The following is a 16,084-nucleotide window of genomic DNA, read 5'->3' as shown; positions in this document are numbered from 1 at the left end:
TTTTTGCCATTAGATCGAGGCAGAGAGGCCTACATTTTCCCATAATATAGATAGATAGATAGATAGATAGATAGATAGATAGATAGATAGATAGATAGATAGATAGATAGGTAGGTAGGTAGGTAGGTAGATAGGTAGATAGATAGATAGATAGATAGATAGATAGATAGATAGATAGATAGATAGATAGATAGATAGATAGATAGATAGATAGATAGATAGATAGATAGATAAGGTAGCCTGTTTAAAGTCACCATATGCAACTATCAGCTTAGTGTATTATTATAGAATATGTGATCACAGCTGTTTCACAAGTTCATTCTGCAGATTCAAATACACTTTCCGAAGAAAGAAAAAGAAAAAAAGAATATATTGTAAACATTATCTAATAAATAAAATAATTTGCTACTCATAAATTCTATCAAATGTAATTCAGTATGGTATGCACTTCAAATACTGGATGGAGTTAGAGCAATGCCTGCGTGTTTACGGAGGTCCAGGCACCAGAGAGCCTATTCATATTCATACACACACACACACCCATTATTACATATGCATTAGCCTTTTGTGATCTCAAGATCTCTCCACATATTTAATGATTATTTCTAACAAATTATCAGAAGATATCTTAAGTAAGAAGTTTGTATGAGAGCGTGTGCTAGTCCCCTTGGTGATGTTTTTCCCCCTCACTCTGTGGAAGTCAATGCTGTAAGAAAATGCTTGGTTGCCCACATTCTTTAAAATATCTTCTCTTATGTTCACCAGAAGAAAGACATTCATCCAGGTTTGGATGAGTACATGAGGGTGTGTAAAGGATGACACATTTTTCATTGTTTTTTGCGTGAACCATCCCTTTAAAGGCCACATGATGACACAGATGTTTTCATATCATATGCATACAGTATCTACATATTAATTAAATACCAGAATCCAAAAATAACAAAACCCGTCTTTCCCGAGGGCAGGGGTGCAATGGGTCGTGTGGGACCTCTGAAAAACATGTGGAGAAGTGCATGAGAATGTTCTCAAGGAACAAATACATCATAAATCATACAAAACTATGCTGAAGCGCGCTTTATTTCTGCCATATAAAGATAAAAAGCAAGGGTATGTATGTGTACATAGATGTATAAACACTCATTAAAAGCACGAGTAGTATGCAGTTCAGAGTTCAGCCCTAATTTTGGAAACAGAGGCGAGTGTTTTTTTATTAGTCTGCGGTTGTTGTTAATCTAGTTTGTACCAGCAGAGGCTCGAAGACGGGGGAATACCGCCTCTCTCCTGTGAAAACTCTGTGTTCTAGTACATCCAAACGGTGCACGTAACACACATTGACGTTTTCGGATGTTTTTCTCATTGGTTCTCTAAATTATTGGGTTGGGCATGCCTTTGCAACATCCCGCTTCTTTGTTCAGACGTCTCAGCCTCAGACTCAGGGTTGCCAGGTTTTCACAACAAACCCCGCACAAGTGCTACTCAAAATTATCCCAGTGGCATTTCGAGGGGAATCCCCTTCTAAAAAAAATAAAAAATCGCATCTCAGTGGATAAATATCACCTTACTGGGGTCGCGTCAACCCGCGCCAACAGTGTTTAAAGTATCCAAACCCCGCGTGAAAAACAAGGACTTGGCAACACCGGACTCGCTCCTCCTCCCTTCCTGCAGCTGCTGTGCACTCGCTCGGCGCTCTCAGCCACGAGGTGTCCACGCGCCGCTTCTGGCCGCTGATTGGCCAGTGCCGACCCAAACATCGAATTTCGACCAATGGGAGCGCTGTGCATGCGCTGAGCTACGCTGTGCATACCACTTCCACATGAACAGCTGAAGTGGTAAACAAGCCCTAGTGAGTCACTGGCACAAAGTCTGAGTATAAAACCCTGGCCTAGCCCCGCGAGCACAAACGAGCACTTACACTGACCATGCGAGTAAGACGTGGGGGCATTGTGAATTTGCATAAAGCACTAGTTTGCTACAGTCCATACCCGGTTATACTTTAATTAGCTTTGGCTGAGGATTGGACACACTTTTGAAGGACTACGTTACGTTAACTAACTTAAATATCTGTTTGAATTACCAACGCGTTTCTTCGTTTCGTCGCGGCTTGGACGTTGGTGAGACATCACAATGGTGGCGATGACAAAAAGAGTCAAGGTCTTCGAGATCGTCTTCAACGACCCATCCAAGACCTTTTACTGCAGCGGAGATAAAGTGGCCGGGAAGATCTTGGTGGAGGTGCTGGAGGTGACCAGAGTGACGTGCATGAAGGTGCTGGGAGTCGGATGCGCTAAAGTGGAGTACGCCAAAGGCAAACAGAGATGCCGTGAAGAAGTTGATTATCTGAAGTATGAAGACGTTGTGCACCTGGATGACCATCCAGCAGGTGAGTTAAAACCATTCAGCTGAGCTTTTGAAGCTTTGGTAGATGCGTTTGATGAGATGATGCTGATGTTGCAATGAATGAGGCAGTGCATTGTAAAGAGAGAGAGAGAAACACTGGGTGTTTAGAAAGCAAACCCAATGCATCTCAAGTACACTAATGCTGTATTCAAATAAAAGTGGTACTATATTTAATGTCAGATGCTTAAACATCTGACATGTTAACTGAAATCAAAGCCATACTCATAGTTTACAGTAAGGGAGATTGCATTGTTTTTAATGCGTCTCATGTGTTCTGTTGAAGACTCTTCTAAAGGTATATATGCTTATCTTCTCACAGACACAGATGGTTCGGTCATCCTCCGTCCTGGCAACAAGTATGAATACTCCTTTGGCTTTGAGCTTCCTCAACAAGGGTGAGCATTACAGATGACGAGCTCCTGGCATTCATTTCCTTGGAAGTCATGGAAATTAATTAAAGTGTTATTTTCCCGACAGGCAACTGGTGTCTACCTATAAGGGCAAGTTTGGGTTTGTTCAGTACTTCGTGAAGGCTCTGATGGAAAGACCTGCTCAGCCTGCCATGGAGTGCAGGAAGCACTTTGAGGTCGAGGAGCCCTTGGATGTCAACACTCCAGACTTGCTGGTGAGTTCCTCATATCACTAATTCGCTTATCGAAACACACGAGCTGTAGGCCACAAATCATGTCTTCACTTCTGGTTGGGCTTTTCCAAATTCTGATCATTGGTAGCTCTTTGTCTGTTTAGGAAAACATCCTTCTTGAACATCATTAATCATGTCCTCACCGTTTCTGTTTTTCATCCAACAGTCGCCCACCGGAGGCATGAAGGAGAAGAAGGTCACCTGCATGTTCATCCCAGACGGCCAGGTTTCTCTGAACGCCAAAATCGACAGGCGTGGCTTCTGCGAGGGTGAAGAGATCTGCATCGATGCCAAATTTGAGAACACCTGCTCTCGCATCGTGGTACCCAAAGCGGCCATCATCGCCAAGCACACCTACCAGGCCAACGGCCGCACCAAGGTCTTCAGGCAAAAACTCTCCTCAGTACGTGGCAACCACATCATCTCCGGCATGTGCGACGCCTGGCAGGGCAAGAGCATCCGTGTGCCAAAGATCAAGCCCTCTATATTGGGTTGCAACATCATTCGGGTGGAATATGCGCTCATGGTGAGTGTGTTAGCTTTCACAATTACTATAGTAGCAAGGTGTTACATCCCCAGCATATTAGGCGCTTACTTAGAGCTCCTTTGTTCTCTACAGATTTACATGCACATCCCAGGCAGTGATAAGTTGGTTCTGGAGCTGCCCTTGGTCATTGGGACGGTTCCCTACAATGGTTTTAGTAGCCGCACCAACAGCATGAGCAGCCAGGATGGTTCCGTCAGCAATGCATCGAATAGCTGGGTGTCCCTGCGGATGCCGTCTGCGCCGCCAAGCTACTGCGACGTTACACGTGACTGCAGCCTGGACCAACCTCTCACACCTCTGTTGGACGACTATGATGGCGGAGACAGTCCCATCTTCATGAACGCACCCCAATTCCAGTTCCCCCCACTCCCTGCTTATTCTGAGGTAAGTGTAAAGACAAAATAAACAAAAATAACTAATATATATAATTAAAAAAACAATAAAATCATTGTTCTTCTCTTTACTCATCTTATTCAGGTGGACGAGGAATACAACGGCAACGCCCGCATGCTTCCTGTCTGCTGAACCAAGCTGGCAGAGCACTAGAACTGAACTGTTGCCCATCATAAATGGGCTTCTTTTCCACTCTAAGCACTTCAGGCGTTCACCATGTGGATCAGAGCTGGGTTTGAGAAGTGTCGTATGGATGTGTGAAAGTGACGATGAAGCGGAGGATTTTGGGGCCCGAGTGGCCCCTCTGCAGGATGAGCTAGTCGAAGTTCAGAGGAAGAAGAAGTGAAGTCTGAGCTCTCTTGTGCCTGCATTGCTGACAGCCGTCTTATATTATGCATCACTCAAATTAAACGTGTTTCTGTCATATTATTAATGCTGTTTTGGGGGGCAGAAAGAGGACGCTCGGGCTGTGTGGCATGCTGTACTTCATTGTGTTTGAGCTGCTCTTTCTTGATATGAGATCACTGCTGAGCTGCAAACTGATTGTGTCGCATTATAGCCATTGACTTCCCCAATTTGTGGTTATGTGCCTTCCAGTAGTCCCTAATATAACATTAGCATTTAGCTCATCATTTTCGTTATCATTCCGTAATGTTGTTTTTTTCTGTGGGGTTGAAGGATTTCATTTGTAGAAACATTCTTCGACACATTTGTTTGATTTTATGCTGGCCGTGAGGTTAAGTTAATGTGCTCTCCAGAGATATATTATTCTATGTTACTGAAACGTAAAGAAGAAATGTAGAATACAACATTTTTCATCAAGGGAAAATCATGCAGTGTCAGTATATATGATGTACCAGTGTTGAGGCTGATTTGTTTTTTCATTTGAATGCACTTTTTTTATGGATGCAAGTTGCTATATACCTACTCGCAGGGAGATTTCCTATGTTTTCATTTTGTTTTTCTCTTGTCTTCCAAAATTGTTCATTGAGGGATCAAGCATTGCATGTGCAACCCAAGACTCTGTACTGTAATGCATTCAAAACCTTGTCCTTACAAAGGGCTCCACTGATGTTGCTTCTTACACTGTGGACTTGAGCATTAGGCCAAAAAAAAAAGAACTTAATACTTCAAGTGCCAAAACTGGGGTCTTTTTGGACTTCGAGCCCCGACCACGTTTATTTGAGACCAGAAGCTGCACTGTGTGTAGACATATCCTGAAGACATTTTGATGAACATTTCACTTGGGAAGATCTTCCTGAACTTTGTATGTGTGTGTGTGTGTTCTGTATTCTGTTTCTTATAGAGTGTAAGATGACTGTTACTGTTATTATAAACAGTGTAAATTTACAATGTGCAAAATATCATTTTTGTATCTTAAGGTAAAGTGTTTTTTTTTTTTTTTATGAGAACTCATTTGCAATAAAAGTTTTAAGATTATATTATCTTTTCTGCATCTTGTTGTTTACTTGAAGTATTCTTAAATGATAGCCACACATTTAAACCTCTGACTGTTAAGTTATTAATCAGTACTAAAGATCAAATGCATGTCATTGCATTAGACTGATAATTAACTAGTGGTATTTCTTAAATAAGAATCACTATTGGGATTTTGACGAAGTATTATACTCTTCGGACATTAATCACTCCCTCAAATCATGTGGCTTATTTCAAAGCAATCAGACTTCCACCTTAGATCATAAAACAAGCAAATCAATGCCATGTTGTAGGTGAGCTCTTGACTTGGGCCAGTAACTTGACCATCCAAATATGCACTTGGCATTGGCATTGGCAGCAGGTTTTGTACATGCAAGCATGCTCATATTTAATTATTAAGAAAATGCAAAAATCTATTTTATCCTATAAGAACAGACAGTGTCAAAAGGAGAGGACTAGCTAACACCCCTTTAAAGTTCTCTTTCTCCAATACAACAAAGTTGGTTGAAAAAATCTCATGGAAAATCCATAGTTTCGGCGGTTTCAAAAGTTAAGTGTTTATTTTCAGTGGCTGGCTAAAGATAAGACTTAAATGTGGAAATTGGAGACCGAAAGCGAGCTGAGAATCAATGCAAGATAAACAGATATGGATGTTTATATTTGCTCAAGGCAAACATAATGATCTGTTCACTGCAATAAAAAAAGGCTCTGTCAATAAAACCAGGCCTGTTGTTTGGTTTCCAGGGTCTTGTTACTGGTAAAACACATCCAAATTATCTTTTGGTCCAAATTTGGGACATTTTGAATCCTATATCAATTTTATCACATGAATCAGACCCACTCTTAATCGCTTTTTAGTCGCTCAGTAGTCTTGTAGAGCTGGAGAGGGGTCAAGTCATTAACGTCATTTTTGTGCTGCTCACTTTCTTGTGCGCATGAAGCATCTGTTGAGACGTGCTCTTCTCCTGCAGAGCAATTACTGATAAGGGCAAAACTGTTTATCTTGTCCAAGGCACTTGTTTCATGAGCCCCTCTCTCTTCACTCTGTCTTGCCCTCGCCCTCAAACCCTTTCTGTTTTCCGGCCTCAGGAAACCCTCCCGTAATTAAAGCTTCAGCCCATTCTCTTCCTCTCTTTTATATCTGTATGAAATATGTGGTTCCCAGGAGATGAAACCAGCCCATATTGCACATTGTTTATGGTTTGACAGGAGAAAACTCTTGGCTAGACAGACTGACAAACCCAAAGTTTCTTGTATTTTGGTACACTCCTGAATGCACTCAATGGTGTGTGTTTTTCTTCAGACTGTGTAACTGACAAAACTACATGTGCTAGTTTGTTTCAGAAATGTATAACTGTTATTTTCTAAATGGCATAAAATTCATTTTAGTGTTACATGAGTGAATGTCCCCAATGTCCTTAAGTTCCTTCGCAGAAATATTATAGGAATGAGGAATGAGGAAGCAAGACTGCTGGTAAAGCTTGACAATCATGGTTGTCTTGTTGGTTAAGCTAGTTAAGCTGCCTTGTGGGAAAACCAAAAAAAAAACAATAAAAATAACAAAAAAGTCAGAGTGAACAGCCTAATGGGTTTAATAGTATACTGATGATTATCCCCGTTTCTATTCTCAGTTTGACAAAAAATTTAGAATGTAGTTATGTAAGTGTAGCATTTGTCAATTAGAAATCATGCCGGGCCTTTATGAGCTGTACACACTGTGTCCAATACACACAACCCACTCTTCAAACAAGAACACAGAACAAAAAATGTTCACTACACTTTGAGCATGCAAAATTCATTCGGACGTTGCAGTGGTCGTGATATGACGTCATGCTCTGCAGTGTCTTTTTAAAAACTTAAATTCAACACATTAACAATAATTATTCAGCTAAAATGTAAAAAACATACAATTTACTCCACTTTCCTGCAGCACTGCAGTTTTAAATTTATATTCTTTTAATTCAGATAATTCACTGTGACACGGTGTCACGTGATGCAAATTCGCAGGCCAGATTTCACCAAGTCTGAACTTTGGAACGCAGCAAAATGCGAAAACATTTCACACGGGCTTGTGTTTCCGGTCTGACCGCGGCTTAAGCCAAAATCCTTGAGCCTCTTAAATAGCGTGCCACAGGTGCGGCCCATAATCAGCACTGGAGTCCCGCCCATCAAGGAGGAGCCTCTGTCTCTGCAATCTCACAACAAAAGACAAAGTAAAAAGGGGCGGGGCTATAACATACAGTTAAGCAGTTTCTGAATTATTTTTAGAAAATGTGTCTGCACAGTCATGGGTCAGCAGGGTTTATGGGAGCGGGCTCAGTACAAAGCCCTGCAGTACACTACTGTAAAATATGATGTCCCAAAACGTTCGGGTGCAGATTTGGACTGCTTTTGCTCAAGAAGTCCAGGATTAAGTTGCAGAGAGATGGTGGACATGGCATCCTTTGTGCAATGGTTATACTAGTAATAATATCAGTATTGGTTCAAACTACCCTTGTGAAAATGAAGTGTGCTTAATTGTATTGACTGTGCACTTGTCTTGTAGTGAACATCAAATCTTACTAGTATATTTAAGAAACTTTACTTGGAGACAATATAACATAAATGACATAAAAGGTCACTTAAGTGTACAACGAGAGCACTCAATTCTGAATTATATTTCATAATAACATTGTGTATACACAGGTGCGGTGTGATGCGATGCGACGTGACAAAATACAATAGAACCCATTATAATCAGTGATGCTGTCTATACTGGATGCAGCGTGGCGTGACACGACATGACAAAATCTGTAAACTGATGCCTCGTTCCATTTATTAAGTCCTGGCACAAAGTACAAATGATTTGAATTGGTCATTTTGTCGCATCCACTGAAGACAGCCTTTAGCTATTGTTTAATTGCATTTAATATGAAACTATACTACATTTTCATTTAATTGCAGTTAATCAAAGTCCTACCTAAGTTGGTTAAAAAGTAGACTAAAGTTACTTTAATTGCATTTAATATGAAACTATACTACATTTTCATTTAATTGCAGTTAAGTGTCTGAAAACATTACATTCTGTTCACACGTACAGTATACACGTATATAAAGGGTACTACAAGGGATCTGGGATGGTGGTCTTGTTTTGTACTATAATCAGCCTCCCAAAGCACTTCTCAGAAGCAAGTGCCACTTGTTGGTAGTCATCCAAGCACTGTCATTAGAGACGTCTTTGGCAATGGTTTGATAATGGTTGTTTAAATGATAAATACGTTCCTTCTGCACACGTACTGGGATGCCATTCAGGCTTCACAAGGATTTAATTTTAGCTGGATTCTCTACAAACAAACAGTTACTGATAACACCTGATCTGTAGCTTGTGTGGTACTGGATCACGTCAAATGTGCATAAATACACGGGAAGGTAGGAGTCATTGATATGCAGCGTGACCAGGTGACCCTCAGGCAGACCAGACAAGGCACGCCTTGTGGGATGCCTTTCACATGCCTAGTGAGAAATGCTTAGCATTATTTCCTGAAACTACAACTCTGAAACAGCTTCAGGAGCATAGAGGTTATGTGCTACGTGCTCAGAGGCACACTCAAAACACACTCAAGAACTGCCTTTCTGACAGTTATGATTGATTCATTGTTTTTACAAATAGACTTGCATGTAACTATCATGAAACCTTGTTATTAGCACTTTCTCCCCCTTTCAGATGTCAGGCAATTACAACATTTATTTGCGGGTGACAATAAAGACTTTTTGCTTGATAAAGATAATGTTATGTAACTTATGTTTTGTCCCTGATGGCTCTTGTGAAAAAGAAGTACACTTTAGCATACTTTTAAAAAGTATTCCTTTTTACGGAAATAAAATACTTTTTTACTTTGAGCTTTTTTGTCCGAATTAAGTATAGTACTTATGTATGTATTTAAATATATTTGCAATTACACATTTGTAATAATGAAGTTGGAATTTCAGGAAACAAAACATTGAATAACAGACAACAGTGCCAATTATAATCAAGTACTTTTCATGTGCTTTATGTTATAGTATTGCCAAAAAGTACATATATGAATTGCTTTCTGACTGTAAAACTAGTTCAGTGGGAATATTTAGACAATCAGGTCAAACACTCTTGACCTTTGACTTCAAACAAATATTTTCTTGACCGCTGGGTGAAACACACCCTTTCTTGTCATTTAAAGCTCTTTTTAATATATTTTCAGAATGCTTTAAACCAGCATTTTCATATCTTAAAATTTATTTTCTTAAAATAAAATGCATAAAAATGTTTTAGTGTTGCATGGAAATTGTAAGTTTTTTAGATTATCTTGTACAGCATGGAATCAGCTAATTTCAATTTTTAAACTGAGTTTAATTAAATTGTTGTGCTGTGAGACAGTTTCAAGTGTAACAAAAAACGTGTCCTCCTCATATGGAATAATAGATTACACACTGTTTCACACTGCCTGAAGCCTACAGTTCAACCAGACATGTTAAAAGCATACTATAACACTGGTATTCAGCCTGAAGTTACAGACATTGTCAGTGCGGCACACAGTCTGTCAGAGATTAGACTACCTGAGAAATGTCCATTACAACTCACTTTGGGCTCAAGCTATGCTCGATCTGTACACTATTTGAAGAAAATGTGGTAACACTGTACAATAAGGTTTATTTGGAAAATTAAACATTAGTTAATCTTATTCAACGTTAATTTAAACATTTACTAATAATTTTTAAAAATCAAAAGTATCTGTTAATATTATTCATTGCACTATGAACTGACTTAAACCATTTACAAAGGTTAATAAATGCTATGAAAATACATCGCTTATTGTTAGTTCATATTAGTTAATGCATTAATTAATGTTAACAAATGAGATCTTACTGTAAAGTACACTCAAAAAAATTGTAAGCTTTTTTTTTTAGATTTACGCAATTAAGGTTATAAAATAAACATTAAAATTCCATCAAAAATCAAAAATATCTGAATATTATTCATGAATATTCCTTACACTATTAACTGATTAAGGCATTATCAAAGTGAACTGAATATTACTTACACATTAAACTGATTATAAAATTCCATCAAAGTGAACTGAATATTACTTACACATTAAACTGATTAAGGATTGTTCAAATGTTCAATTAAAATCCATAAGGGTTATTCAATTCAGTTTGATGGAATTTTACTATTAATTAAATGTTCTGTACACACTCATTCTCCATATGTTCATTTTCTTTTTCTCACTACCAGCAAAATTGCTCCATCCATTTCCATTTCATGGAAATGCTATTCCTGGAAACTTAGTTCGGCCCTTCCCTGAAACTTCAGGGCCAGCACACAAACAGCTTACAAACACACACACACACATACGCGCATATGTCAGCAACTCATTTCCACAGTCTTTTCTGTTCTAGTTTGAGCTGCAGACATAAAAAATATCTCACATCATGCAAATTGTTGAGGAGAGGTTTACGTGATTGGACTTGATTTTCACATGGAGAACAGGGAATGGGCTCAAATTATTGATTAATAACCATCCATAATACACTAGCAATGCACCTAAAGCATCTTTGCAACTGCATGGCTTGGCAACACCCATAAGATCATACCATTGTGACCCTGAGTTTTGCTTGGGCAGGCATCACTCTATTAAAATCATCATAAAGCCATCAATATGTGCTTGCAACCTCAAATTCCCCTGTCTATCTATTACTCCAGCCTGTCCATCAAGAGAAACCTGAGCTTGCTGTGTACATGGCTCCCAGCTGCTTCTAAAAACAGGAAGTTGCATGTGACCGCCTCATAAGCTCTCTTCCGTTGACCTTGCCCCTCATTCTTACTGTCTCTTTGCCAGTCCTTCATCTGCCGTTTACAGATGAGTGGAAAAATCAAGATGAGGCCAAGTCATTCCTTTCACAGTACTGTAACCCACTGCACTTGACTTCTTTATGCCTTCCCTTATTAGTACACAACCTCTTCAATTGTTTCATGCAAAGAACTTCCTTTTATAGCCAGTGATGTCTGCATTGTTTTTATTTCAACCGAAGCTCATTTTTAGTGCCAAGCGTCATACCTGTTTGAACCTGTTTGATTACATGTTCCATTAGAGAGCTCAAAAACAAGTTGTGCAATAAACAACTGAGTTCTGTCAGATATTGCTCAGGACATCTTGATGATACACCATGCACAATGTTTGTTTGGTTTGCCTCCATCATTAGCCATCATACAGTTAGTCTAGGAATGGTACGAGTGTTATATTGAGCTTTGCTGTTTGTCCACTTGCCCTTATTTTTTGGTAAAAACAGAATAATATTAGTATTAAAGTGTCTGTTAGAATATATTTACATGATTTCTATTTAAATGATTTTTCTCATCGTTGCAGCACCTCTTTTCACCCTCTGCCTGAAACGCTCTGTTTTAGTTCCTGTCTCTTTAAAGCCAGATTTTCCAAAAAGCCCAGTCTGCTCTGATTGGTCAACCACTTAGAGCATGTGTTGCAAAATGTAACTCCCCTTAACATAATTGATTTCAGCTTCTGAGGCTTCACGAGCTGCTATAAACTCTGTTATATGGCAACTAAATCACATACTTCCTAGTTGGCGAAAAATAGCATGTGACAAAAGAAGTATGGCCAAATTCACAGCACTCATAAAGGAATGGGCTACTACTACTACATAGTGTGCATAAAATACAACATCATTACAGAGAAATGATCAAAAGAAGCAATTTATAAAACCAGGGACAACTAATCACATATTCAAACGACAAAAAAAAAATCACACTGATCACATGGTCACATGACAATGACAACATCATGAATGAAGTACATCCAGATTACATTCTGCACACATTCATACTATATACATAATGTATATAAACATACTCTTTTTCTGGTCACAAAGTAATTACTTATTCAAGATTTTGGATGCAGCCAATTTTATTTATTTTTTATTAAAACTTTAATAATGTCTTCTCAATGTAGTGAAATCACTTACTAAATTTATACTTAATTAAAGCAAAAATTAAACGGATACAAAGCAAATTCACAAAAAAAACATAAATAATACAAAAAAATAATGGCAAGACTATAAAACGAGGTGTTTCAGGTGAGTGTTTTATTTTGGAGACTTTAATTTAGGATTTTGTGTAATTTTGCAGACCACTTACATGAAGCTCTCTTACTCACAAAAGAAAACTTAAAATAAAAATGTAATCATCACCATTTAAATTTTATTTTTACATTTATTTTTCATTACAAAAACATCCTACTCATCACTATTTCAATTGAATCATTTATTATTTTTACATTTATTTTTCATTTCAAAATTTGCTCTTTTTAATTTAAATATCATGCACTCTGTCTTGATGTCACATTATGCAATCTTGGCATTAAGCCATGTGGAGCAAAGGTGAATCTCCATTGTCCCACTGTAATGGAAACTCATCTCATATTCCAGTTGAGTAATGGTACATCAGCTGTTCTTTTTCCTCTGCTTGTTTGTCCGGCTCCTCATGAAAGCATATATTTTGTTTTGGAACTTCTGTATTCAAGCATGTGATGCACATCATCTGAGGAGCAAATAATGCTGACCTTGCTGTGTGAAAGCATTTGACCACCACTTTTCCTTGTATAGTGGAAGGCATGGTAATACTACAAGAGTGACCCTCACAAAAACATGTCTAAGTCACATAAAAACAGTACAATAACAAACAAATACTACTATAAAGTATAATTAAATATTTACAGTTGGTTTCTCTTCAAGTACATTCATGATAATTTTGTGAATTTTTTAAAGCTTAAAAAATGTAATCCCCATTCATTGTAATTGCCCAGAAAGCTGTGACCAATACAATTTATTTCTCCTTCTGTGTTCCACTAAAGAATGAAAAGGGTTGGAATGACATGAGGGTGAGGAAAAAGTACACCTGTTCAACTTCTCATTGTTGCAAATATCTAATCAACTAATCACATGGCAGATGCTCAATGCATTTAGGCATGCTCATCTCATCAAACTAAAAACTAAAATCATACTACAGTCGGCAGGTGTGTGGACGGCCACAAACATGTCTCCCAAGAAAATATCACCCACACCATTCCCACAAAAACTAGAATGCTACTACAGTCGGCAAGATGTGATCTATGCTTTCTGGCTGAATCATGCCAGTGTTCTGACCCTACCAGGATTGAATGTTAAACGCAGAAATTGAGACTCATCAGACCAGACAGTGGTCTCCACCAGTTTTGTTCAGTTAATTTTAGTGAATCTGTGTTTAATTGCATCCCAAGCCTTAAGTTCTTAGCTGACTTTGAAGGAGTGGCACCGGTGTGGTTTCCGCCGCTGTAGCCCGTTGGCTTTCTGGCATAAACAAGTTATTTATTCCAATATAACAACATCCTATCTCACAATTCAAACCACCCTTCCATCAACCCAAAACACCCTCTCATTTTTTCCCATATAACTGCATATCACAAAAAATTTACTCTTTTCCCAAACAACCTCATTAAACAATAGATCAGCAGTTTCTGAAATACTCAGACTTTACAAACAAAAATAACACCAGTTACACAAAAAACAATACTCAAACACCAAAAAATTTTAAAACTGCCACTCCTGTCAGCTAAGAACTTGGGACACACTAAGGACAATTCGCAAATCTTCAACAAATTTTACAACACTGGTGGAAAACCACAGACTTGAGGACAGTTACAACCAACGTTTAACATTACAATCCTCCAAAAGCACACACTACATGATTCAGCCAGACCACAAAACCACACACCTGCCGACTGTAGTATGATTTTAGTGTGTAGTATGATGAGATGAGATTTCACAGAGTGCCATGTTTGTGGCCTACCTTAACCACACTTAAGTGCCACAACCTACCTGAGTATTGTTGCTAACCATGTCCATCCCTTCGTGACCACAGTGTATTTACACTCTTCACTTTTTGTCACTATGCCTATGTGACATTTTCTTTATAATTTCTGTGTTGTGTGCATAGCCAAAAAATAAAATAAATAAATAAAAAAGATTTCTGTTATGTAAATAATTCTATACTTGACTTGAGGCAACTTACATTACCAGCTCTACTGCTGCTTGTTCTTTTTGATCACTGAAGGTGAAACATATCACATTCAGTGTGTTCAACCTGTTTCTGCAGCTCAACTGGTAGAGCATGACACTATAAACCGAAGTTCACAAAAACACACACGTACAAACAATCTTATCAGAAGCATGCTTAAATATGCACTGTAAAACATTTTGGATAATTGAACATACCAAAATAAATGCACACAGTATCTAATATCTGCACATAATTTTTTTATTTTTTTTTTATTCAGAAAAAATCTTTTTTTTTTTTATTCAAAAAAAAAATAAATGAACATATTTTTTTTTATTCAGAAAAATAGGGCATGTACATATATATGAAAGAATTTACCATATTTACTATCCTTTATAATTATACATTTGTTTTTTTATTTATTTAATTTTTTTTTTTTACAAGTGTTTTACCTGTCATTTTAATTTTGCACTTCACTGTGTTGTTTTTTTTTAGGGTTAATTGTCTGATGTTTGTTTGTTTGTTTGTTTTCAGTGTAAGGAAGTTTCTTTCTGATAAACACTGTCCACATGTGTTTTATAAAGGTCACCATGAGTTAAACTGTTACACTATTGCTATAAAGGTAGTACACGGTAACTCTAGCTATATACTTTAACATCTTTCCAAATACTGCCTGCAAGTGCTGTGGTTTTTAAGCATAAAAGGACGGCTGGTACATCAAAGTTTTGCCAAGTTTTAAAATGTTCATAGATGAATTCTGTTTGAGAAAGTTTAGTTTCTAAAACTGACTAATATTTATTTCATTTAAGTAATACAATTCAGAAGAAAGCCCCCCAGACTGATAAATTTGTCTATTAATTAGATGGAGAGATGTTAAAAATGTTTCAATTCCAGTCAGTAAATTTAAAGCTATATTTTCATACCTGCTTCTCAAAGCATTGTAAAATAACCATGTGCTAGTGTGTCATGTAACGTCTTGGCTGAGAAAGCATCTTCTTATCTGAGATTCTGACTAATCCTAACCACTGTGTTAATAATTCATCACCAGTAAGTCTGAACTGTGAGCTGAAACTAAATAGAGAGCGACCATGTGCAAACTGACTGATGAGGATCTGAATGCTTGTGCCCTCCAGCCAATCAGGGAGAAACTATCATCCGCACGATATAATTATATATATAAAACCAATTTGACATATCAACACTTTTTTGACTTTATTTTATTTTTATTTTTTAATACACTCAGAGTACTTTAAATAATTTTACTAGAATATTTTAGTATTCAGAGTACTTTAAATAATTTTACTAGAATATTTGTTTTAGTATTTCTAAATAATTTTTGCTGAAATATCTATCTATCTATCTATCTATCTATCTATCTATCTATCTATCTATCTATCTATCTATCTATCTATCTATAAGAACTACTCGGTTTATAACTGAAGGGAACTGAGTTTTAGTCATGAATTCATCCGTCACAATAAAAACTTTAATACATTAGTCATTGTTAAATTGAGAACAATATCAAAGCAGGTACTTTTCTATTCACTGAGCTGATAGTTTAAAGACGGATAAGGAAAACTATGAATGTGGTGGTAACCATAAA

The 16,084-nt window shown here is 37.6% G+C and overlaps 1 protein-coding gene across 1 annotated transcript; it reads left to right on the top strand.

The window, feature by feature from the left end:
- Window positions 1-1,886: 1,886 nt before the first annotated feature.
- Window positions 1,887-5,425, top strand: LOC109068637 (thioredoxin-interacting protein-like). The gene is made up of 6 exons (XM_019085401.2): window positions 1,887-2,380; window positions 2,717-2,792; window positions 2,875-3,022; window positions 3,207-3,566; window positions 3,660-3,971; window positions 4,065-5,425. Exons 1-6 carry the CDS (start codon window positions 2,125-2,127, stop codon window positions 4,110-4,112), a joined length of 1,200 nt encoding a protein of 399 aa, XP_018940946.2. The 5' UTR covers window positions 1,887-2,124; the 3' UTR covers window positions 4,113-5,425.
- Window positions 5,426-16,084: the final 10,659 nt, after the last annotated feature.

Source organism: Cyprinus carpio, chromosome A19 (genome assembly GCF_018340385.1).
Source record: "Cyprinus carpio isolate SPL01 chromosome A19, ASM1834038v1, whole genome shotgun sequence".
Classification (NCBI taxonomy): domain Eukaryota; kingdom Metazoa; phylum Chordata; class Actinopteri; order Cypriniformes; family Cyprinidae; genus Cyprinus; species Cyprinus carpio.
The sequence above is the reverse complement of the archived record's forward strand: the minus strand, read 5'-3'. Positions and strand labels throughout refer to the sequence as shown.